This window comes from Rhinopithecus roxellana, chromosome 9 (genome assembly GCF_007565055.1).
Source record: "Rhinopithecus roxellana isolate Shanxi Qingling chromosome 9, ASM756505v1, whole genome shotgun sequence".
In the NCBI taxonomy this organism is placed as follows: domain Eukaryota; kingdom Metazoa; phylum Chordata; class Mammalia; order Primates; family Cercopithecidae; genus Rhinopithecus; species Rhinopithecus roxellana.
The window spans coordinates 91,646,423-91,669,684 of NC_044557.1; the positions used below are offsets into that span (position 1 = coordinate 91,646,423).

Genomic DNA, 23,262 nt, shown 5'->3' on the forward strand with positions numbered 1-23,262 from the left:
AAAAAAAAAAGTCGTAAGGAAGAGAGAATGTATTTACTCTTCATTGAGTGGAAGTGGACCATCATAGAGATCTTCATCCTCCTTCTCCTCATGTTGAGTAGGCTGAGAAGGAAGAGGAGGGGTTGGTCTTTCTGGAGGGGTGGGAGACATGGAAGAAATTTCAGTATAAGTTCACCCTTGCAGTTCAAACCCATGTTGTCCAAGGGTCAACTGTATATATTTGACCAATAAATCTAGGGAAAGGAATTATTTTAATACATATAATTCAGTAGATAAAATATTTGAAGTCATACGGTCCACGGAGAAAATACAGATCTGGCGGTTCAGTCTCAAAAACCCCTCAAAAAATACAACTTTGTGTTTTGAAATAATTATGAATTCACAGGAAGCTGCAAAGATAATACAGAAGAGTCCCATGTGTCCCTCACCTGGTCTCCCCCAGTGGCTCCACCCTACACAACCCTAGCACGGTATCAGAATCAGGACGTTGGCCTTAGAGTGCGCGTGGCTTGCTGCCAATTTGCCACTCACAAGTATGGCCTGTGCTCACCGCCAGAAACCAGAAGCACTCTGTAGTCACAGGGCCATGCACCCTGTCCCTCGATCACCACCCTCACCTGGCACCTGCCAACCTGTTCTCCCACTGTGTGACTTTGTCATTTTGGGAACACTGTGTAAATGGACTCACACAGTATGTGACCTTTTGCGGTTGGCTTAAAGAACTCACCTTTTAGACCTAAGTTCTAATTTTATAACTGAGGAATTTGAGGTGCAGAAGTGATGGTGATCCAGTCACATGACTCATTTGGGGCTGGCTGGGGCCCGCATCTCCCGACTCCTGCCCTGTTGCCAGTTTGCTTGATCATGTCTGTGCCTTAAGACCACTCTCATTTCTACCTTATGGATGGAGATTTTCTCCAGTACAGCGTGTCTCTGTCATATTTTACTCTAACCTTATAAGCAATGGAAGTGGCACCCTGTGTGGATTCCTGATGCTTATTTTCTACTCTGTAATAATTAGGCAGTCTCTTCAGCAAAGGCAGACAGACAGGGTCCTTTCTAATCAGATTATTGGCTTCCTCCAGGAATAGCTGTAGAGAAAATGGCCTCATATTCCATTGATTTTAATGACCTAAATTGACTTTAATTTTACAAATACCAAATGGAAAGGTAGACACTCTGGGCGTTTTTCCCTTTCTGGCCACTGTTGAAGCTCTAAAATATGCAGAAATGACCTTATGCCCAGCTGCCTTGTGGCTGGCATTCATGTGATTGCACCGTGTTCCCTAGTTTGCCAAGCACAATATTACAATTTGGAAAAATCTCGAGTAATTGTTTTAATATGTGCTCTGTCAAGAGCAGTCTAGTGACATTTCAAACAACTGACCTTGGTTCTATAGCTTGTTAAAACAATTAGAAGAAAACAAAATAAGCTTTTTCTTACCCTGAACCATGGCAAGTTAAAATAACTCTTTTGATATGTTTTCAACATTTATTTATTTTATTCTGCATTTGAATGGCAGAAGAAACCAGGAAAAGAGATTTCTTTTTCCTGTAGTTATGTAGAACAGCTGGTGTTTTGAAAATGTTTTGCAGCCTACAGAAATCAATATGTCAAATTTATAAAAGTGACTTCTGAACTTTGCTAAGCTTCTTCTTTCTGGGGTCATTTTATGCAAAGAGAGTTGTGAACATTTCCTCTTATTCTCATTAAATTCTTCCTATCAAAGACAAGGCATTCATTTTATGGTCTTACTTAAGATGCATCTGTAATCTTCATGGTGATTTTTTATTACAGTGTTTCAAGTCTCTGCCTTCCACTGTATTTGTGTTAGCAAAACAGCTGGCTTCATAAATACCTGCCATGACTGAAAATGGTATGGAGTGAGTCATGTTTGAAAATTTGCAGGTGAAAATGTGTTTCTGAACATCTCACTTTTCTCTGTGGAAAGATGGATAGTGGTAATGTCTGTTTCTTTTTGCTGCCTGTAAATCCTCCGTTTTTCCTCTGTACTAACTAAGTGAGTGGAAGCCCAGTGGTCTCCAGCCATGTTTGGTCTTGTGTGTACTTGTGAGTGTGGCTTCTGCGTGGTCCAGTTCATGCCACTGCTCCTGCCTACCTGCTCTGTGAGCGGCCCCTCTTCTGCCTGTCATCTCACTGTCCCTGATTAAAGGGAGACCTGGTTACACCTGATAGCAGAGCTACCCTGAGTCACAGTGGCTCAATATTCCTGTGCTTGCTTTCTTGTTGGTGTTGCAGGTGCTCAGGGGCTCTGCTCACTCAGGGACCCAGCTGGAGAGAGCAGCCACCATCTTGAATGTAGCAGGTCATGGTACAGGAGGGAAGAGAGCGCTAGGTGGTTTCATCTTGGCTCAGAAGAGCATCTGTCATTTCTTCTCTGCACAGTTCACTTGCCAGTGTATTAGTCTGTTTTCACACTGCTATAAAGAACTACCTGAGACTGGATAAGTTATCAAGAAAGGTTTAATTGATTCACAGTTCTGCAGGCTTAACAGGAGGCATGACTGGGAGGCCTCAGGAAACTTACAATCATGGCAGAAGGTGAAGGGATATCAAGGACCGTCTTCATATGGTGGCAGGAGAGAGAGAATGAATGAAGGGGAAAGTGCCTCACACTTTTAAACCATCAGATCTCATGAGAACTCACTCACTATCATGAGAACAGTAAGGAGGAAATCCACCCCCATGATCCAGTCACCTTCCACCAGGCCCCTCCTCCAATTCACCATGAGATTTGGGCGGAGACACAAATCCAAACCATATCAGCCAGCAGGGAATCACATGGCCCCGCCTGACATCAAGGGCCCAAGAAGTGCAGTTCTGCCCCGTTCGCAGGGTAGGGGAGCCCTGGAAATGCTTGATGACCATCACTAGTGATGGCCGCATGGTTCTTATCCATTTACCTGATTCTACCACCAGCTGTGTTCTCATGTCTTGCAAATATCTTCCTTGCCCATGTTTCAGTTTGGGTGTCCCCCAAGCAGTTTAAGTTATGCAGCGTGGTCAATCCTAAACTCGTCCAGCTCCCAACTGATGTTCCTCCTCTATTTCATCTTGGTGACTGGTCCCCACCATTTAGCCAGAAACATCCCTGTCACATCCCGACACTTACCGTGGTCAACTGACTACCTGCTCAATATCTCTTCAGTCCTTCCCCCGTCCCTGCTGTTGTCCTCGTGGGTCCATCATCCTTTCTGTGGACTCTGTGACCATTCCAGTCTGCCTGTCTACCCCAGTTCATGCTCTGTGTACACCAGTGGTTTACAGATATTCTGGGGGATTTATCCCCATTAAGTATTTATTTAGTAATAAGTTGCATTTTTAAAATTGAATAAGCATCTATAGAGTTCTTACTATGGGCCTGCCTCTCTTCTGAGTGTCTTACAGATATTAATTCATTTCCTCTTCATAAAAGCCCTATGAGGCAGTTACTGTTTTTATTCCCATTTCATGGATGAGGAAACTGGGGCAAGCATCCTATCCAGTGTCACCCCGTAGTAAGCAGTGGACCAGGGTTGTGGACTCAGGCCTTTTGGCTCAGATACGTATAGACTGCTGTATTAATACGCTGTAGGTGTTATAATACACACATAAATGGTAAGTTTCAAAAGGATGAGTTAAGAAAGGTAAAGAGAAATTCTTCTTTTTTATTCCCAAATTTCAGTGGATTTTCCTAGGCATCCCTGGTTGTATGCATTTCACCTTCCACCTTGTCTCCCTAGCGTTAAGCATCTTTATGACATATGAACCCATCTTATCTTTACTCTGAATGCACCCCTTCATGACACCCACTGCTGTTCCGGGACAGCCTAAGCTCCTTAAGAACCTGCTGTGTCACTTAGGACCTAGCCGCTACTCGCTCTGCACCTTGACTTCTTACCCTCTCCCACTTTGCCCACCTCCGGATCAGCAGTGAACCTCTGAAAGCCCCCAGTGTCCTGTGCCCTCACCATCTCTTGTACGTGTCATTCTTTTTGATTGCAATGTCCGTTTGCCCTTTTCCCTCCGTATGCTTAACATTCAATGATCCTGGCACATGCACAAGCCCCCTGAGCCAGCAGGGCTCCATCCCATCATCTGTGCCTTCTCTATGGAATGCCACAACCCTGTCCTGTGCCAGTGATTCCTGCTGGTCTTCAAGTCACAGCTTTATTTCCCCCTTCCAGGCCTAGCTCCAGAGTCCCCTCCCTTGTGCTCAGCTTCCCGGCAGATCCGGGCTTCTCATTGTGCTGTGCACGTGCATCGCTCTGTTAGAATTGCTGGTTTGTGTGTTTGTCTCCCTATCAGCTGATAACTGAGAAGGCAGGAGCCCACACTTGCACCGTGGCCTGGTTCCCTGTGGATAGAATAGGCACGCATCTCTCTTTTCTTTATCAAAGTCCAGGTCCAGACTGTAGTTCTTGGCAGATTTGGCACAAACAGACCAAGTAACTTGTTCTGTGTGAGTGTGTCACTTCCTGGCTCTGTCTGCAGCTTTCAGAACAGTGCCGGGCACATAGCAAGTGCTCAGTGATTATCTTTTGAGTGAAAATACCGATTCTCATAGAGCAGACACAAGAACTATGCAATATCTAATGGGTGGTAAACCCAAAGTTAATTATTTTATACCTTGCATTTGTATTTCTCTGTGGAGTGACCCAGTGACTCAGACGAGGCCCTGGGTAAGTACATGTTGTGGCTGACTGGCTGCCATCCATACTTGCTCCCATGCATTTCTGAATCTGCAGCTGCTTTGGTTCTTTTTCTTCCTGCTCTCCTGCTTTTCACATTTCGGCTTCAGCCATCAGTTTTTTCGCCTGTACTTAAGGGTTACGTATGGAAGTTACCTCTTGTTTGCCGTCTAATGCAGCCATTTGAATTGGAAACTTTGGAGTCATCTTGAATTCCTCCTTTTGTCTCATCTGCAAATCTCTCAGTCCCTAGTCCTGCCAACATTTCTTCCTTCCTCCTATTGCCCCGGGTCCACTGTCATCACCTCTAATGCAGACAGTTTTGCAACAGTCCTTAGACTGGCCACTCTCCTTCTGAATCTGCTCCCTTTAAGCCCACCCTCCCAGAATGGTGTAAAATACATGGGGTCACGCTGCTTCCTGCCGGTGGGCCTCCCGTGGCCTCCCCTCCCCTGCTGTTGCTGGGCGTGGATGGATCTCACCCTGTCCTGAGACTGCTTTTTCTTGGGCCACTGCCTCTGTATGCCATTGGCCCCCACTGGTCTCATGGAATCTGTTGTGCGGGCAGAACTTTCTTCCTGGAAAGCCCCTTCTATCCTCTCAGCCAGCTAATGAATTCTGTCTCATTCTTTATGGCGTGCACCATCCCTCAACTTAGGCAGTCCCAGCAAATGTCTGCCTGGTGAAAGCACCTGCGTATGACCTTTATTACTCCAGTAGCTTCTCATACTTTACGTAGTTCAGATAAAAAGCTCAGATAAATGATAAAAGCTACATTATCAGAGTTGTTTAGAGAAGGAAGAAAGTGTGGGCCCTAGAGCCTTGAGCCCATGGGGAGCTCCAGCAGGCCAGAGGTGGCCTGCATGAACAAGCTGCAGCGTTCATCAGGCTGCTGGGCTTTACAGGCTTGTGTTCACACACTTCCCAACTTCCCTGAGCCATCCCCTCCAGAACGTCCCAGAGACTCGTGGAATCCCGATTCTTGGCTCAGCAGGTGTAGCAGGGTGAGCCATGGACAAAATCCCTCAGACACAGAGATAGTGAAGGGAGTGGCTTTAATCAGCTGGGAGCATCATCAGGCTAGCGTCTTAAAATCCGAGCTCGTCAGGTGCTCAACTTCTGTCCCTTTTAAGGGCTCACAACTCTAAAGGGGCCCACGTGAGAGGGTCGTGATCGACTGAACAAGCCAGGGGGTACGTGACAGGGGCTGCGAGCACTGGTGGTCAGAGTGAAACAGAACAGAACGGAAGGTTTCACAATGTCCTTCCACACAATGTCTGGAATCTATAGATAACATTAGTTGGTAGGTCAGGGGTTGAATTTTAACTACCAGGCTTAGGTCAGGCAGACCCAGGCATGGTTTTGGGTCTGGTTCCTGGGCACTGGGCTACCTGCCTTTAGTTTCACTTCTTTTTCCTTTTCTGAGTATAAAACAATATGAGAGGGTCTCTCTGTTCCCTCAGGGGGATTGTGAAGCTCACCTACCCCAGCTGGGCTCCCCAGTGATGCTGCCTCCTCTTCTGTGTGACCATCTATCTGCCTCTGCTGCTGTGTGGGTCACCGTGTCTGTGCTCTGATTTGACCACCGGGGCAGGGCACCGTTCTCTTTTTTAAATGAAGAAGCTGAGGCTCTGGTAGGTGAAGGAAGTTGCCTAAGCCCAGCTAGAGAGTACCTGTTGGAACAGGGATTCTGGTCCAGGACCCTTGGGCTTCCCAACTCAAGCTCTTGCCACGCAGATCCATCAGTCTTCAGGGATGTTGCTGCTGATTGGCTGGTCCTCTGATTCTCCACACTCCCTTGCTTCAGAGTCATGTGAATTCAAACCTCCAGTCCTGGTGACAGTTATGTGTTCCTGAGAGACATGTCAGATAGAAACAGGACTGACACTGCAGTCCCCACTGTCGCATTGCTGCTTACTGTGACTCTTAGTTACCAAAGGGTGCTCAGGGTCTTTTGCAGGGACAGAATCCCACCCCAGCAGAATGGTGAAAGGAAGACTTGCTTCCTCAGCATCTTGGAGGTCACACTGGGGCTGCTGGCTCTCAGGGACTATGTGGTAGGTTGATGTCTGGAGGCAAAGGGAGTGGCCTCATCGTAGAGTTGCTGTCTGAAGTTCAGCGATTCTCAGTGTGGAGGCTCTGCGATTGATCCAGTGTGATGCAGCCCATGGCTCAGGGGGTCTTTGCTCTAACGGTGTCATGGTGACCACGCCTGAGACCGGAGAAGTACTGGAACGTGTGGCTCATGGCTCTTGCCCAGCAGCCTGTAAATCTGGACATACTGCTGGGGCTGGGGCTTCCCATCTCAGGGAGACTGGCTAAAGCCAAGGGCTGAGTGAGATTCCTGCAGCAGGCAGAATCTTTTCTCTTTTTTTCTCCTGCTTCCTGAGCTTGTGCTATTATTGGGCACCAAGTCAGACTTTGGGGATTGAAGTTGAGTAAGACAAGTCTATTCCCTTGAGCAGCTGAGTGTCTGGGGAGGAGGACAGTGATGTAAATAGACAACCAAATATGGTGAGGTGAACCACCTGCAGAGGGAGCAGGGCAGGACCACGTGTCTGCTGGAGCATGTCGTGGAAGGCTTCCTGAAGGAGGAGGTGGCTCTGAACTCCATCTCTGAGGATGACTTGGGACTGGGGGAGAAGGTGGAGAAGGAGATGGAATAGGCATTTCTCTCATGATGGTTCATACAAAGCCTGCAGATAGGGGAATTTGGGCACATTTGAGGAGGTCTGGGATGATCACTGCAGTTAGTATGTAAGACCGCCATGGGTGACCAGTGAGAGATAGGAGGATGCAAGAAAGCCTAAGGGAAGAGGGCGAGGAAGAGCAGTGCGTATTCAGCAGGTTCCAATCAGTGTGGGTGTAATAAGTGCTTTAAACTGCTTTATTAGCAGGGTGGAGTGAATTGGTGGCAGAGTCCCAGAATATAATCCCTTATCAGTCTGCTGTTCTGACAGCTGTTCTGGGCTTTTTATTAATGTAACTGATAACACTTTACTCTCCGGGGCATTCTGAGATTTAATTAGTTCTTGGGCAATTTAGAATAGGTACTTTAGAATATTAGTGCAGTGTTAATTATAAATGAATGCATATGAACTAATTTCTACAAATGTGTGATTGCATTTGCATTCAACTCTTTAGTTGCCTGCTTCCAATTCAACATACTTTGAATTACGAGCTACATGTGAGATACTCTGTTCTGTGGGGAATTCAAGGGTAAGAAACGCAGACACAAATCCTGCACTAAGAGTGTAGGGCTGGAAAACAAAGCAGGATCCCTCCTTTTCTTTTGAGACGGAGTTTCGCTCTTATTGGCCAAGCTGGAATGCAATGGTGTGACTTCGGCTCATTGCAACCTCCACCTCCTGGGTTCAAGCGATTCTCCTGCCTCAGCTTCCCGAGTAGCTGGGAATACAGGTGTGTGCCACCATGCCTGGCTAATTTTTTCTATTTTTGGTAGAAACCAGGTTTCATCATGTTAGCCAGGCTGGTCTCAGACTCCTGACCTCAGGTGATCTGCTCACCTTGGCCTCCCAAAGTGCTGGGATTACAGGTGTGAGCCACCATGCCCGGCCACAGGATCCCTCCTAAAGAAACACTTCTAGAAGAGGTGGGATGGTAAACAAAGAACAGGAAGATTTTGAGGTAAAAGGAACTTACTTGAGAGATTTTGTATCAAATGGGCTTTGTTTTTCTTGGTAAGGTGTTGGAAACTCATCAGAGTTAAGGGGGTGTGTGTGTGTGCGCGCACATGCACATGTGCCTGCATGTTAGGGGCTGAGAAGAATGGGAACTTTTTGAGCCCTCCTGTGGGTGATTCAGGAATGCATCAGAGGCATGGAGCGCCTACTGTTTGTGTAGCGGGCATGGGGTGGTTGCTGACTACAGGATGTCACATGAACGGAGGTCTGTGCAGTAGTTTCCCAGGCTGTAGTGGGCTGGGCAGAAATGATTATGACACTCTGGGGTAAGTGTGGGGAACAGCTAGTAGGGGCTTCACAGGGTTTTGGGGGAGCTCGTGGAAGGGGATTCTGTAGCAGCCTGGAGAGCAGGTGGAGTGGGTGCTCTCTGGTGGCTCGCTGGGGCAGAGAGTTGAAGGCCACATAGACGTCGAGCTCTGAGGAGTGGGGCTGGGGTAGAGGAGGGCAGGGAGAAGAGGGGAGGAGAGGAGGGGAGTACCACCCCTGCAAGAGGAAATAGCATTTGCTCAGGCACAGAGGAGCCACTGGCCACACAGAGGAGGCTGATGCAGTGATCCTGGGGAGCATTCTGTGGCATCTGAATCCAGCAGTGGGAGTTGAAATAAGGGGACGTATTGTGGAGATGTCGAGGAAGTACAGTTGACAGGACCTGGCAGAGTTCGCAGGGGGATCTGCCTTGATTTTGGCTGGGGGCCAGGGTGAATGGTGGCATCCCCGCCCACCTCGAGAGCCCAGAGCAGATGCAAATCTGGAGGAAAGAGGGTGAGTAAGTTGTGGCCACACATTGATCTGGGGACTGGGGGATATCCAAGAGGGCATGCCGCCCTGCACGGAGTCTAGCATGGGGTCCTTTACACACGCCTCATGAGGAGGGGCATGAGTAGAGACTGGGTGGAAGCAGGAGGACAAAGCACCAAGGGCAGCCTCCTGAGGCCCCCGCAGGGGAGTGTCCAGGGATGGAGAGCAGGGAAGGCTTCCTTGAACGAGGAAGAGGATGGGTTGAGGATGGTGAGTGATGCAGGGAGTTCAGTGAGAGGAAGCTGGGGTGAAGACTGCATTGATTGGGGTGTGCCTCGTTGCTGACTTGATCAGGAGCAGTATCAGTGGAAGGGGGTCAGTGGGAGATGCTTGTAGTGGGAGGGAATAAAAATGGGAATGGAGAAAGGAGTCATCCAGAGATGACTAAGAGGATGGCCTGGGGGAGCCACCAGGATGCCAACAGGAGGCATGACCTGAGATGGTGACCTGAGAAGCTAAGGAAGGGACCCTTTGTAAAGGTATGTTCAGGTCTAGCTACAGCATCAAGTCATGGTGTACCTGCAGGACTGAGGGCAGCTGGGAACAGCAGGGTAAACACGCAAGAGGGGAGAGAAGTCATCAGGACACCGAGGGAGAGAGCTGTGGCCTTTGGTAGAGGATGAGGTCAGCCTGTGATAACCTGGCAGGGAGGGAGCCTGGAGAATAAACACCCACCACCGACTTTCTCCCCTCCCTTTCATCTCCTGCTGGTGCCTTCACTGGTCAAACCCAGTTGGAAGCCAGAGAGCAGTAGGTCCCATTGTGTGGTCCTTACTGGTCAGCCTTGGGAGCTGGGTGGAGAAGGGGAAGGGGCGACCTGGAAGGGCAAGTGGGACCCCTCCAGAACTTCAGGGGACTCTGGATGCTTGCTTATTATCTGCCCTTAAAAGGGACACACTCGGGTCTCTGTTCCTTAAGTAATGGCCCCCTCCAGTTTACATCAGAGCCCCTCACTCCATGCAGGGGCGCTAGACCCTGTTGTGGTAGAAAGGGCTTCAGCCCCGCGGGGCATGCACACCATTTGCCAACATCTGCTTCCCTCTTTAAGGTTTGCATTCCACGTCGTGTGGTGTCATCGCTTTTTCAAATGTTGTCTTTTCCAAAGGAAATGAAATATAAAGAAGTATGTTAATGTGCTAGGGTTGAAGAGCAGCGCTGCACAGTAAAAGTTACAGTTCTTAGAACATCAGCACCTGGGGAAAACGCACAAAGCTAGGTGGTAGGGGGAGAAAGGGGCTTGTCTGCAGCTCATGATTAATGCAAACCGGAAGAAGCCAGGAAGAAGTCATCATCCCAGCCTCAGGCCTGAGTCGGACTTTCATGTATATTTTTGGGCGTGAAGTCGACAGACTGGTGTGCAGCCAGTGTTTCCTGAAGGCCTACTGTGTGTGCTCACCATGTGAGAAGGTTCTGCGTCTGTTCCCTCATGTGAACCTTACAGTGACTCATTCTGCAGATGCGGGTAAGTTTAGAGTGTCCCAAATTCATCCAGCTGAAAGGCAGAGCCTGGATCTTAGCTGAGATGCCTTTAACTCCAAATCTTGTGTTTTTCACCATGCGTTCTCAAAACAGTGACTTTTTGTTAAAGCCGTATTTCACGTAGTATACTGTACCTCTTAATTCAGTGGTTTTAATGCTGTTTCCAGGGCTCCTCAGAGATGCTTAGTGGCTGGGGCTGGAGGGATACTGAGGACAGGTGTGGGAGGCTAGCAGGGAGTCCATCCACTTTAATCTGAGAGATTGTACCTTTTATAGATTATCTATATTGAAATTGCCTGAAGAGCAGGAAAAAGGTCCTGCCAGTTAAAAAAATTTGAAAACTACCATCCTGGTGTGCTGACAATCACAGCTGAATTCAGACAGTGATGCTGCATGATGTAAAATTAGATGAACAAGGGGACTTCAGCTAAGGCCCTTGTTTTCTGGAAGAGCACATTTATAAGCCTTGGAAAAAAAGTGAACCATAAAAAGACCGGTTAAAAACACACACCGAGTACATAATAGCAGAGTTACAGGTGCTAGTTAATGCTCATGAAAGTACTTTGCAGACTGTCATGTGCCACTCAGAAGATAAGGTATTGTTATAGCATTAATAGTACAGTTGATCACCCTTCTGTGATATTGACTAAAGGGAAAGTACCAGATGGGCATAGACTACTGTTAGAAATTTCTGTTTAAACACACTGTTGCTGATGGAGTTATTGCTGGTCTCCCTTCCTGTGATCTGGCTTGCCCAGGGTAGGGCCATAAAGAGCTCACTGGGGTTCGATGTCATCTAGTCTGCTCTTCCTCTTAAGCATCTCTGACAGATTTCAGCTATTGATCTCACTAAAATTATGTTCTGTTTTCTCTTGGCTAAAGAGTCTTTTCTAGAGCTCAGTGAAGATATTTTTAAACATTTAATACAACGAAAACAAAATACTGTCTTAGAATTAGCTGTGTAATTAGCACGTGTACATGAAGAAGCAGGATATTTGAAGAGGGTTCATTTTGAGAATGGCATCTAGAGGACTTGGAGTTTGACCTGGGTCACCCCAGCCAGCCCTGCAACCCCCGGGGCTCCCTTCAGTGTCCTTATTTTCCACGTTAGGATGTGTTTATTAAAAGACATCTGCTTGCCAGCTCTTCTTTGTCAAGCATCCTGCCTAGGCCCAGGGACTCAACTGGGTTTTCTCTGAAACAAGGGTTAGTAAATTACCCAAAATTGCCCATCAGCATCAGCCAGGGGGCGTGGATTTCAGCTGGGGGTCTTTGACCCTGCGCTGTATCGTGCCATCTCAGAAGAGTGACTTTTAGCAGCCGTGTTTATTGCCAGAAGGTTCAGTGTATCTCAGTGCAAGGGAGGTAGACTTTTATTTGTTGAACAGAACTCTGGCTTTCTTCAATCCCCAAGAATTGCCTCTTCATAGCACAGAGAATCACTGCAGATCTGGAAGCGCTGGGCATACCACTGACAAGCCAATAGGGGACTTGAAATGCCTGGGCCTGGATGCCAGGCCAGAGAAACAGTCTGTTGTACCCAGGAGCCAGCTGTGCCCTTGACTGTATAGCGTGCCTTCTCCGGCTGGAGTGGGGCCGTTCATGTACATGGAGTGATTAGGAGCAAGTGGTCTCTTGCTGTGTGTGGGCACTTGGCTGAGGGTGCACAGAGCAAATGCCAGCCTTACTTTGTCTACCTCAGCCTTCAGCACAGCTGGGCCCAAGCCCCCGGTCAGAGAGGTGGACGAGGAGGAAAGGAATGGTGTTTGGATGCTGTGGTGCCTGAGCTGCCTGCAACCCTTTCACACCTCTGCCTGTGGTGAAAGCAAAAATGCTGTTCATGGAAACCACTTATAGGTCCACCAGCCAGGCCCCTCTGTTCTCTCCACCACCGTAAACAGTATTGCACTCTGCCATTTGACCGTCACCTCATCTCATTGTGAAGCCAGCTGTTCAGCTGGTTCCTCTCTGCATTCTGTCTAAACTTCTGCTCCTGCAGAGCATCAGAGGCAGGAGGGGTAGTGGAAAGCACTCACCTTGCAGTCTGCTGGACTTCCATGTGATGCTGGGTGTGCCACTCATGGAGACAGTGTCCAGGCTCAGTCCCCTCTTCTCCTCACTGGGCTTCAGACTCCTTATCTTTATAAGGGGCTTGGGAGCAGTCCTGCCTCACCAGGATGGTGGAGACTGAGGGAGACTGCGGCAAGTGCAGCATCCTGAGTGGCTGCAGGAGGCCTTCCCTTGCTATTTGTTTAATGACTGGATGACTGTCCCACTTTGTGAGGTTGGAGACCCCTCCTCTCTTTCCCCACTTTACTGAGTATCTATGATGTTTTGGGCACGGTGGAAGACTTCCAGTGAAATAGGCTAAATCCTGTCAGACCTTATTGAACTCACATCCACCTAGGGGAGACAAGCAAGAAACAAGTAAACAAATAATAGACAAGCCACTTACAATAACTCTCCTCATCAGTAGGGACTGTTTGTGTGAGATGTGTTTGTTAGATCAGAGCTTAGAGCACTAGACCACAGTTGCTGGTGGTCTGCAACTGCAATGGTTTGACTTACGGTGTTTCAACTTTACTATGGTGTGAAAGTGACATGCATTTAGTAGAAACTGGACTCTGAATTAGAAATTTTGATCTTTTATTTTTATTTCTATTATTACTATAAAATTCATATTTTTATTATTATAAAATAGGCTTTGTGTGAAATGATTTTGCCCAACTGTAGGCTAATGTAAGTGTTCTGAGCACATTTAAGGTAGGATAGGCTAAGCTATGATATTTGGCAGGTTAGGTGTTTTAAGTGCATTTTTGACGTAATGATATTTTTGACTTTGCATGGGTTTGTTGGAATGTAACTCATCGTAAATTGAGGAGCATCTGTATTTAACAACACAAACTTTTCCTACTTCCCAAAGGCCTGCACTCTACCACACTCAGGTGAATGATTACCTTCTAACATTGTGTAGTTTAGTTATTTATTATGTTTTAAACTAATGGTCTCTTTCCTCACTAGCATGTAAACTGCAGAGGGGAGGGCTCTCTCTCTGTTTTGTACACTAAGGTATTACAGATGCTAGAACAGTGCTGACCACTGCCTGAGTGCCTGCTGAACGAACTGTGGCTAGTAAAGAACAAATAAATGCTGTAGTGTGTATATAATTTCCAAGTAAATATTTATATATTTTGTGCAGAAATGATATTTTGTTTGAATATGGACACTTAAGAAAATTTGAAAATAGGAAAGTGAGAAAGGAAAATCATCTCATAAAGAGAATATTTTGTTTAGTAGTAGGGGATATTTGTTGAACTTTGTATTGGAGATAGAAATTCTGTTTTCAGATGAGACACAATTAGTATGAATATTTAACCAAATTGAGGAGAGGGTAACCAACAAGCAGGCATAGAAACTGAAGAGGCAGACTTGAAATCAGACCTGAAGTTGACTTGGCCCTCCCTAGTCACAACCAGTGACTCTTTTGCAAATAAAAATGCACAGAGACTGGAAACCAGGGGTGTGACTCCCTGCCTCATTCTGCAGCAAACACCACACATACCAGGACAGCCTGGGGTAGGAAGCCGGCCGACACTCAGACTCGCCCAGTCCTGTACCTCTCTTCTGTTGCCATGATTGCACAAGATAACGAGTGGCTCTGGAGCAGGAATATAGGTGTCGCAAAGTGTCCTTCTCTGTTCGTGTTTCCTGAAAACTCATAGCAATGAATTTGCTCATGGTAACTGTATTAGTCTGTTTTCACACTGCTGATAAAGACATACCCAAGACTAGGAAGAAAAAGAGGTTTAATTGGACTTACAATTCCACATGGCTGGGGAGGCCTCAGAATCATGGCGGGAGGTGAAAGGCACTTCTTACATGGTGGTGGCAAGAGAAAAATGAGGAAGAAACAAAAGCGGAAACCCCTGATAAACCCATCAAATCTCATGAGACTTATGCACTATCATGAGAATAGTACAGGAAAGACCAGGCCCCATGATTCAGGTACCTCCCCCTGGGCCCTCCCACAATTCATGGGAATTCTGGGAGATACAATTCAAGTTGAGTTTTGGGTGGGGACACAGTGAAACCATGTCAGTAACCATGGTTGAGACTATCTGCAATTTAGTGAATCAAGCCCATGGTTTACGGCAGCTCAGAGGGCTCTTGTGCATGTGCAACGCGGGTTGGGCAGCGCAGCTTATTTCTAAGCAGGTAGGTCACCATACAAACTGTCTGTTTTGTAGTGGTGAAGTCTCTGTTCCCAGAGTGGTTCACAGGTAGTGTAGATGGCATTCCTTTGAGATGGTTGGGTGATAACTGCCTGATGATTGGAAATTGTACAGAATGACCCGCCACCATCCCATCTGCCCCTAAAGGCTTGGGGTCACTGAGTCTACATTAGAACCCAGACTTTCTGTTGTGGTTCTTAGTGTGTTGCCATGTCATTGTCCAAGAAATTTCTAATCTTAATTGTTGTTATTAACATTATGTTGTATATTTCTTTAATTTGCATGGTAGAGATGGCAAAAATCTTAAAAACAAAGCTGAATCTAAACCAAGATATTTTGGATTGAACGAACTGAAGCACTTCCAACATAGGAGCAGGGCTTTGTTCATTGGGAGAATGTGGAGGTAGGGGTTTTCTTGCGTCACTGTGCAGAACCATGGCCCCTGCTCCAGATGTGTGGGTACATGGGACACTCTTGTGGCCGTCTAGAACCACCAGATGCTGAGAGCAGAGGTGGGAAGCCGTCCCCAAGATTGCCTCTGACTACTAACTTAATTTCATCTGGTTCTTAGGATTTCTAAATTTGGTGCCCATCAGGGTGGCTACCAAGACGGGAGTGAGAGTGGCTGTGGTGTGTGGTTGAGAGAGTCTTTGGGGTGGTGTCCCAGATATGTTTTCAGAAGGCAGAGAGGGCGAACATGGGGTTTTCCCAGTAATTGTGTTCTTCCTTCTTATAGCAATCTTTTGAGGTCCTTATTTATATTTTATATTTTATGAGTGATTTTAGGGAGATTCATCAATTGTCCACAGTTCCATTGCAAGTAGTTAAGTTGTGTCTTACCCCAGCCTCTCTGACTCCAGAGTGCTGCATGCCCACTGCCTCTCTGCAGTAGTTCCGTTAACCGGCCCCTATGTTGCTCAGGCCAGCTGGTTTGTAGCAAGCTCACAGCATGACTGAATGCAGCAGCCATGCGCAAGAGGGAGAAGCAAAACCCATCGACAGCTATGGAATTTTTAAAAGGAGAGGAAACTGGAGGGGAACATAGGCAGGAAAGAGTAGAAAAGTTGAAAAAGTCCCTAATTCAGAGGAAGCAGGAGACTATTGAAAAACATCTATTGAAAGGCCATGATACATGTGAGCTGAAGATGGGAAATGACAAACCCTCAGAAAAGCGTCATCAGCATGACTTCTAGGTCGGGTCCTCAAGGCATTTCAGTGGAAAAAAGGCAACTTTGAAAAGTACAAAGGTGGGTCAAGTGAAGATATAGGGAAATTGGTGAACAACCAGGTCAAATGGGAGCGAGGACTTTGGTGTCCTAAAGGGAGGGGGCAGAAAATTACTAACAAGGCTGTTGTTAATATGTCTTTCTCTTTTACCCTGTAAAAGCTACCCTCCTTGCTTTCCACAAAGAAGTGTTGAGCACATACTATACACCAGACCTAATGCTGGGCATGAGAAACACACAGTCATGCGGCTGTGAGAGAGCTGGGTTCAGGGCTGTGAGGAGCATGGCGCGTACAGGAGTGCAATGGAGAACCTGTTATTTCTTTCCATGAAGCACCTGCTTTTGTAGGCCAGAGTCTCTGGGTGGCATCTGGGTCTCCATGCCGGTTCTTCTCCTGCCTCACCTCCCACCCCCAACCATACTGGATGTTTTTTTCACCTGGAGTTATTTGCTACTCCCTAAATGCACCTAGCATTTGCCTGTGAGCGAGCATGCATGTTCTTTTTCTGTGGGAGCCCTGTTCTTTTCACAGTGCTCCAGGCCTCAAGGGATCAGTTAAGATAATCTCCAAGAACCATTTCCAAGGCCGTTCAGTGCAGTGCCTGGCACCATGGTGCCTGAATCAGTTGGAAAGCTTAGTGTTGAAGCTTCTGAAGCTCTCAAGAATAGAATGTAATCTGCGTGGACTGTGGATCCATGTTGCATGAGGCCACAGAGAATTGATGAAGGATGTGGGGGCTTGGAGGTGTGTATTTGGGGCAGTCTTGAGTGGGCAGAGTCTTAGCTTAGGTTTCCCACTGAAAGCAGCTTTGGCTACAGGTGGTTTAGCTGAGGGGTAGTCCCAGGAATGGGTGTGAGAAGAGTGAGACAGGGAAGGAGCAATGCCAAGGGCTTGTTAGTGGGGTCCCTACTGTAGGTAGTGGGAATTTGACTCTCAAGATGTTGCCATGGGCCAGGCACAGTAGCTAACACCTGTAATCTTAGCACTTTGGGAGGCTGAGGTGGTTGGATCACTTGCGGTCAGGAGTTTGAGACCAGTCTGGCTAACATGGCGAAACCCGTCTCTACTAAAAAAATGCAAAAATCAGCTGGATGGGATGGTGCACACCTGTAATCCCAGCTACTTGGGAGGCCGAGGCATGAGAATCACTTGAACTTGGGAGGTAGAGGTTGCAGTGAGCCGAGATCACGCCACTGCACTCAGCCTGGGCGACCGAGTGAGACTCTGCTTAAAAAAAAAAAAAAAAAAAAAAAAAAGTGCTGCCATGGTGACTCGCAGAATTGTCTGCCTAGACAGTGTCCAGAGCACTGATCACGTTTGGGCCATGGGATACAAGAAGAGCCCCACTGTCCCTTGCCTAGGGGAGGACCAGAGCCTGCACTCAGTGTGGACTCGAGGTTGGTGCGGCCCAGTGGGGTTGAAAGTGAGTGGTGTTCTATTCCCTGCTCTTTTATCTCTGCCAGGTTTTTCTTTTACTATCTCTCATATTTTTCACTCTTTCTCCTTCTCTTCTCCCTGCAACTTCCTTTCTCCTACCTTCTTCCTTATGTAATAATTCCACCTATTTGTATGTGAGGGCCTTAGAATTTAGAGATTTAGACGTTTGGTTCAGAGTCTTTTCCACAGCATTTCCAATGGTATCTGTGACTTCCTGGAAAACCCTCCTCAGAAATGTGTCTGAAAAACACCCTTTCCTTGGATAGCTCTAACTGTTGGAAGTTCCTTTCTCTGCTCTGAGATCTGTCACTGAGGACTCTACCCATTGGTCCTAGCTTCATCCTTTGAACACAACAGAGCAGGTCTTCTTCACTATCTGGCTCCAGCCCTCTGGAGGCCTATGTTAGGCTTCATAAAATTGCAAGAAGAAGTGGACCCAACCTCCAAGAGGTCACGATATGGATAAAGCATGTCAACAGATAATTGCAAGCAGTGTGGAAAGTCCAACCGTTGGTTCGGTGCTCTGTGTGTGTGTAAAGACAATGGAGGAAGTAAGAAGGTGAAGGGTTCACAGTATCACAGAGGAGGGGAAATCCGAGCTGCCTTTTGGCTTGTCACTCAGACAAGCAGGGGTGTATGGATCAGGACACTGTGCCGTGCATGGCTGTGTGCCACGGTCCAGGGGCTATAAACAGCACTGGGTGTCGGTCAACTTATGGTTCAGCATTGTTGGAGCCCAGAGGGGTAGGAGATAAGTACGTGAGGGTGTGTGCTTGCAAGTCATGGCCTTGATGGTGTAGGGATAGTGGGAGAGGATTTGTGGCAATTCTTGGAGGACTTTACCTAGCACTTTCTCCTAAAGGAAATGGGAAGGAAGCCCGATGAAGGGTTTTAAGCAGGCATGTGAGAATTAGATTTGGACTTTTAAAACAATTCACTCTAGGGTGTAGGTGGAGGAGGATGGTTCCGAGAGTGTGTCAGTCAAGATACTGTTAGCAGAGTCACTGGATAAAAATGAGTTTAATAATGAGAATGTTCTCTCATGTAACAAGAAGTCCAGGCACAGTGGTTCCAGGGCTGGTTCAGGGACACCTCTGTGCAGTGAAAGCCCCAGGATTCACCTCTCTCTCTGTATGCCTGAGGCATTATCATGGTCTTTCACTTGGCTTCGCCTAGCTGCTGGGTAGTTGTCTCAGTTCTGGCAATGAGGAGGTACTTTCCTCATGAGGAAGGAAAACCCACTCCTGAAAGTCCCTGGACCCTTCTCCTCACACCCCATTGGCCAGGCTTGGGTCCTGTGGCCCTAGCTGTTCAGATGGAGCAGCATTCCGAGTTCCTGGAGTGGGAAGTGGCATCGTGCTCCAGGAGGGACAGGTATTGGAAACGGATAGGGTGGATACCAACGATGCACATCCCAAAGCAGCCATGGGGAAGGAAACTCAAATTGGAGCTGTAGGAATGGTGAGGGGACAGATGAGATTCTTGTGCAGTCTTTTCTTTTTCACCAAGGCCAGCTCAGGTCTCCATTGGCTTTTAAAACGGCATGGTGCCAGACCTTCACCCACGTCCAGCCACCCAGTTCTGCAGTGCATTCCTAACATACGATGCCTAAAGCAGAGTCCAGACGCAGTTTATCCAGACGCAGTTTGTCCGGTGCAGCGTAGTGATCTCTTCAGCTCCTTCTTATTGGTGTAGGTGAATGTCATTTGGTTTTTGTTGATTCATGCTGTTAACCTGGGTTTAGCTTCTGGCAAGCTCTAATTCTCAGATCTTTTTTTTTTTTTTTTTTTTTTTTTAATGTGAACAAATCTATTCCTAGCATATCACCCACATATTGAATTGTATCCCATGGTGAATTCCGGTATAAAGCAAAGCATCATTTTAAAAGCAAAAAATTCTGTAATATGTTGTTTCTACCTTTTTATAGCGTCCAATATATTCTGCTATAGTTATTTATGCATGTGTATCACCCAGTATGTAGGCCACAAAAAGAACTTCTGTGACTCAGGCAATTTGCAGACCTTTTGAAATGTTTTTATTATAGGCACTAAAAAGTAAAATAAAACAAAACCTGCTGTTAGCCGTGATGCAAATCAAGCCTACAAAATGTAGGCACTGCCAGTGACTTTGAGATCACTTGTTTTCCTCATTCTCCGGCTTTATAGGGGTCACCCTGCTCTTCACCGGAGGGACTTGTCTGATGGTCTTGACTTTTTCCCTTTAGCCGTGGAGAGTGATACAGTTCTGTCTGATTCATGATCTCATCTGTTCATTCTTTTTAGCTCCATGTTACCATATTTAGTGCTGATACTAGTTATATGATTAAGGACCTTTTCCAGTGAATGGAAGAACTTCTATAAAACTGTTTCACTAGGTCTAAAAATGGTCCAAGCACCTGGATTATGGGACAAACACCAAAAAACTTCATAGAACATAGAAAATTAGAATGTTTGTTTTGACCAATCTGCCGTTAGCCAAGTTTTTTCTTCCCTCTTCCTGAGTGAGCTTTCCTTTAACCAGCCTGTCTCCCTTAAGAAAGAATACTTCTCCATTTTATCTTTTCCCTTCAGGCATTCCTTGGTACATTTACTTGGGGAACTGGCTTTAGGCAGAGTTCAATCACTGGAAACAGATGGACCGAATGGCCTCTGGCTGTCTCCCTTTGGTTTCTTCTATTTCTGCCGTATTGCTGCATGGTTCCCATCTCACCTCCCTATAAGCCAACCTTGCAGCACCTTCTGGACCCCCACCTTGTGCTCGTGCACCCTGCCTCCCTTCATCCGCTTCCACGCTAATGGCTGAGAACTTGTTCCCTGTGCATTTGTCATATGTTCTGAGGAAGTGAATTTTGGGCAGGTTATTTCAGGTTTTGTGGCTCTATTTCTAAGAAAGAGAAAACTCCTTTTCCTCCCTTCCCTTTATTCCCTCCTTGCTTAGAAATCTCAAATAGTGTGCATTCAAGAGACGGCTTCTTTGTTCTTCACTTGGATATCGAAGCTCTTCTTCCCCCTCAGGCTAATGCCAAGGGTAGCCATGTGGAATTAGCTGTTGTTCTTTCTGTGGCTGACACGTTCCCTCTTCAGTGTATTTCAACATTTTTTGAACCTGTTGACTTCGCTGTCTGTAGCAGCAGCACAAATAGAATCCAACCCTTCCACAGGCTTGGACACCTGTGGCTCTCCATGGCCTTCCAGAGGCAGCAGGTAGGCCCCAGGCATTGTTTCCCTTCTCTCTTCCATTGTTTCAAGAAATTTTAGACTAGAGTCAACCTTGAAAAATCAGAAGATTCCATGTAAATCTGGATTTCCAGGCTCGCTGTGAGCCGTCAGAAGACGTGACTCTGTCTCCCCACCCAGCAGGCTGTTCCTCTGTGGGAAACTTGAGCCTCCTTTCCTTCCAGCTTCTCTCCCTCCCCAGGCCTGACTGGTCTCCATGCACATTGATGTTTCACCCCTGGTTCCCCAAAGGAAGGTTCCAGGCTCCTCATGGCCATTCAGGGCCCTCTTGGGCCCAGCTCTGACGCCCTCCCCTGGTTTTATTTCTGTTTCCCTGCTTCTTTATGGAGTTCTCACCACACAGGATACTTGGGCACTGGTTTATACTTTGGCTCTGCCGTCTGTCCCTAGATTGGAACACATCATTTCCACCACACCCACTCCTTTGCCCCATACCTCTTGCCTGTATTCCCTAACCATTGCTTTGCACATGCTTGCTTTTTATGTGAACCGAGGGCTTACCTCCCCACAAAGGGGAGAATCTACCATCCTTTCCTGTAACCATCTCAGACCCTTGTTCATTTCACTCGGTGCGCAGCAGACTGCCCTGGATTGCCTGTGCTGTTTGCATGTCTGCCTCTCCCCCTGCACTGTGGGGCCCTCGAGAGCAGGGTCTGCACCTTATCATTCTTTTTGTCCACCATGCCTGGCACCCATACAGTAGCTGATAAGTGTAAGTGGAATACGTGAATGATTTATTTCTTAGAATATAAATCTTGGAGACCTTATCTTCTCTGCAGTGTTGTTTATTAATGATTCTGAAGTCTGCTAAGCCTCCTGAAGACAAGACAAGACAAGAAACTATGTCTGCTTCACTCAACAGTGTGTGCCCAGGGCCTAGGTGATGGCCTGTGGCAGGGAGCAGTGAACATGTACTCAATCGAGTGAAGGAGTGAAGAACCACCGTGGTCCCTACAGTGATTCCGTGGTCTGCATGGCACTGCAGACCAAAGAGCTGTGTTTCCTTTACTATCCCGTGAAAGAGTAATGTTTACCCTCCAACTCTGCCACTGATATAAAAGGATACCTTATGCATCTTGGTATTTGCTCCTTAGGTAACGAGTCTGACCTTGAACTAGAAAAGAAGTGTAAGGAAGACGATCGGGAAAAAGCCTCGAAAAGACCACGGTCACAGAAAACAGAGAAAGTCCAGAAGATCTCAGGAAAGGAGGCCGGACAGCTTTCTGGGGCGAAGAAACCCATCATAAGTGTGGTTCTAACTGCACACGAAGCAATTCCAGGTGACTGCACCAAGCGGGAAAGGACAAGGCAAGACCCTTGGCAAGCCTGTGCTGAGGGTAGCCTGATGTCACAGTCTGAGTCAGAACACAGAGCTGGTGCATTGGTGGGGCTCTCCATTTAGTCACCCACTAATTCGAGAGGATGAGCTTACTGCCCAGGTGTTGTGGTTAATGGATAGAGGAGAAGCTGTGAGGGCTACTGTGAGGGCTGCTGCTCCTGCTGTGGTCCCACAAGCCCGCCGTGCTGCTCCTGCTGGAGTAGTGGTTCCGGGAGCAGTTTGTTTTCTTCCTCCCCTCACCCAGCTCTTCTGCTGGGTGTGTGCCTTCCCCTCCTGCTCTCAGCCATGCTGTCCTGCATGTGAGGCCAGGCCTTTCAGCCAGACGCATGCAGGCTGCTGCTCCAGAACCTGTGCTAACTCTGCCCGCCTTCTGTTTTGTATTTTTTTCCTCTCTACACATAGAAAAGACGTAAACTGACAGAGACACCCACTATTTCCATCTCTCAAAGGTTAGAGTTCTATTCTCATTTCTCTTTTCTTTTAAGATCAAGACAGTGGGAAATGTCCTAAGGTGGTATCCTGGGGTGCCTCTGATCTTTTTTGTATTTTTAGAAGGGGTTCACCAAATATTTTATAATATTAGAAATTTCCATCTCTGTATTCTTTTACATGAAATAACTGGTGGATATGTTGCACTATATTTTTAAAAAAGATCTCCTCTAGGATAGTACCCTTAATAAAAAAAAAAAAAGCAGTTGATAATTGTGTTTCAAAGTATAATAATTTTTCCCTATGTGTCTGAGGTGACTGCTGTCAAATAAAATTTAAAAATTAAGTTTGGGATTTTAAGGACGGCTACAGCCTTTTAAGTGCCTATTTTCAATGCTAAGAGTAAGTCATTGTTTAAAATGAAAACTCTGAATAAATTATCCTTCTATACATCACTGCAGACCAAGGTGATCAGTAGAGAACAGACCATATAAAATTGTGTGACTAGAAGAACTTTCTGGAAAGTCACTTTGTCAGCCCTGCTCACTTCAGAACAGTATTATTCTGGAAAATGAGAAACCCAGAAGAGAATTTCCGATTTTCAATTGTTGCTAGAGGAAGTTTCTAGAATTTTTCTAAAAATTAGTGGTAGTATTTTGATACTTCTTTAAGCAAGGGTGAAAAGTGTA

General features: G+C 46.8%; 1 protein-coding gene across 2 annotated transcripts in view; it reads left to right on the top strand.

Annotated features, from left to right (window-relative positions):
* ZFAT (zinc finger and AT-hook domain containing) overlaps positions 1-23,262 on the top strand; it is a 239,570-nt gene that overhangs the window by 81,719 nt on the left and 134,589 nt on the right. For both annotated transcript variants that reach the window (XR_004059297.1, XM_010380280.2), the window contains exon 4: positions 21,900-22,085. Coding sequence is in view for 1 of the 2 variants with exons in the window: in XM_010380280.2 (XP_010378582.1) it covers positions 21,900-22,085 (186 nt within the window). In the remaining variant the exon portion in view is untranslated. The remainder of the gene's footprint in view (positions 1-21,899; positions 22,086-23,262) is intronic.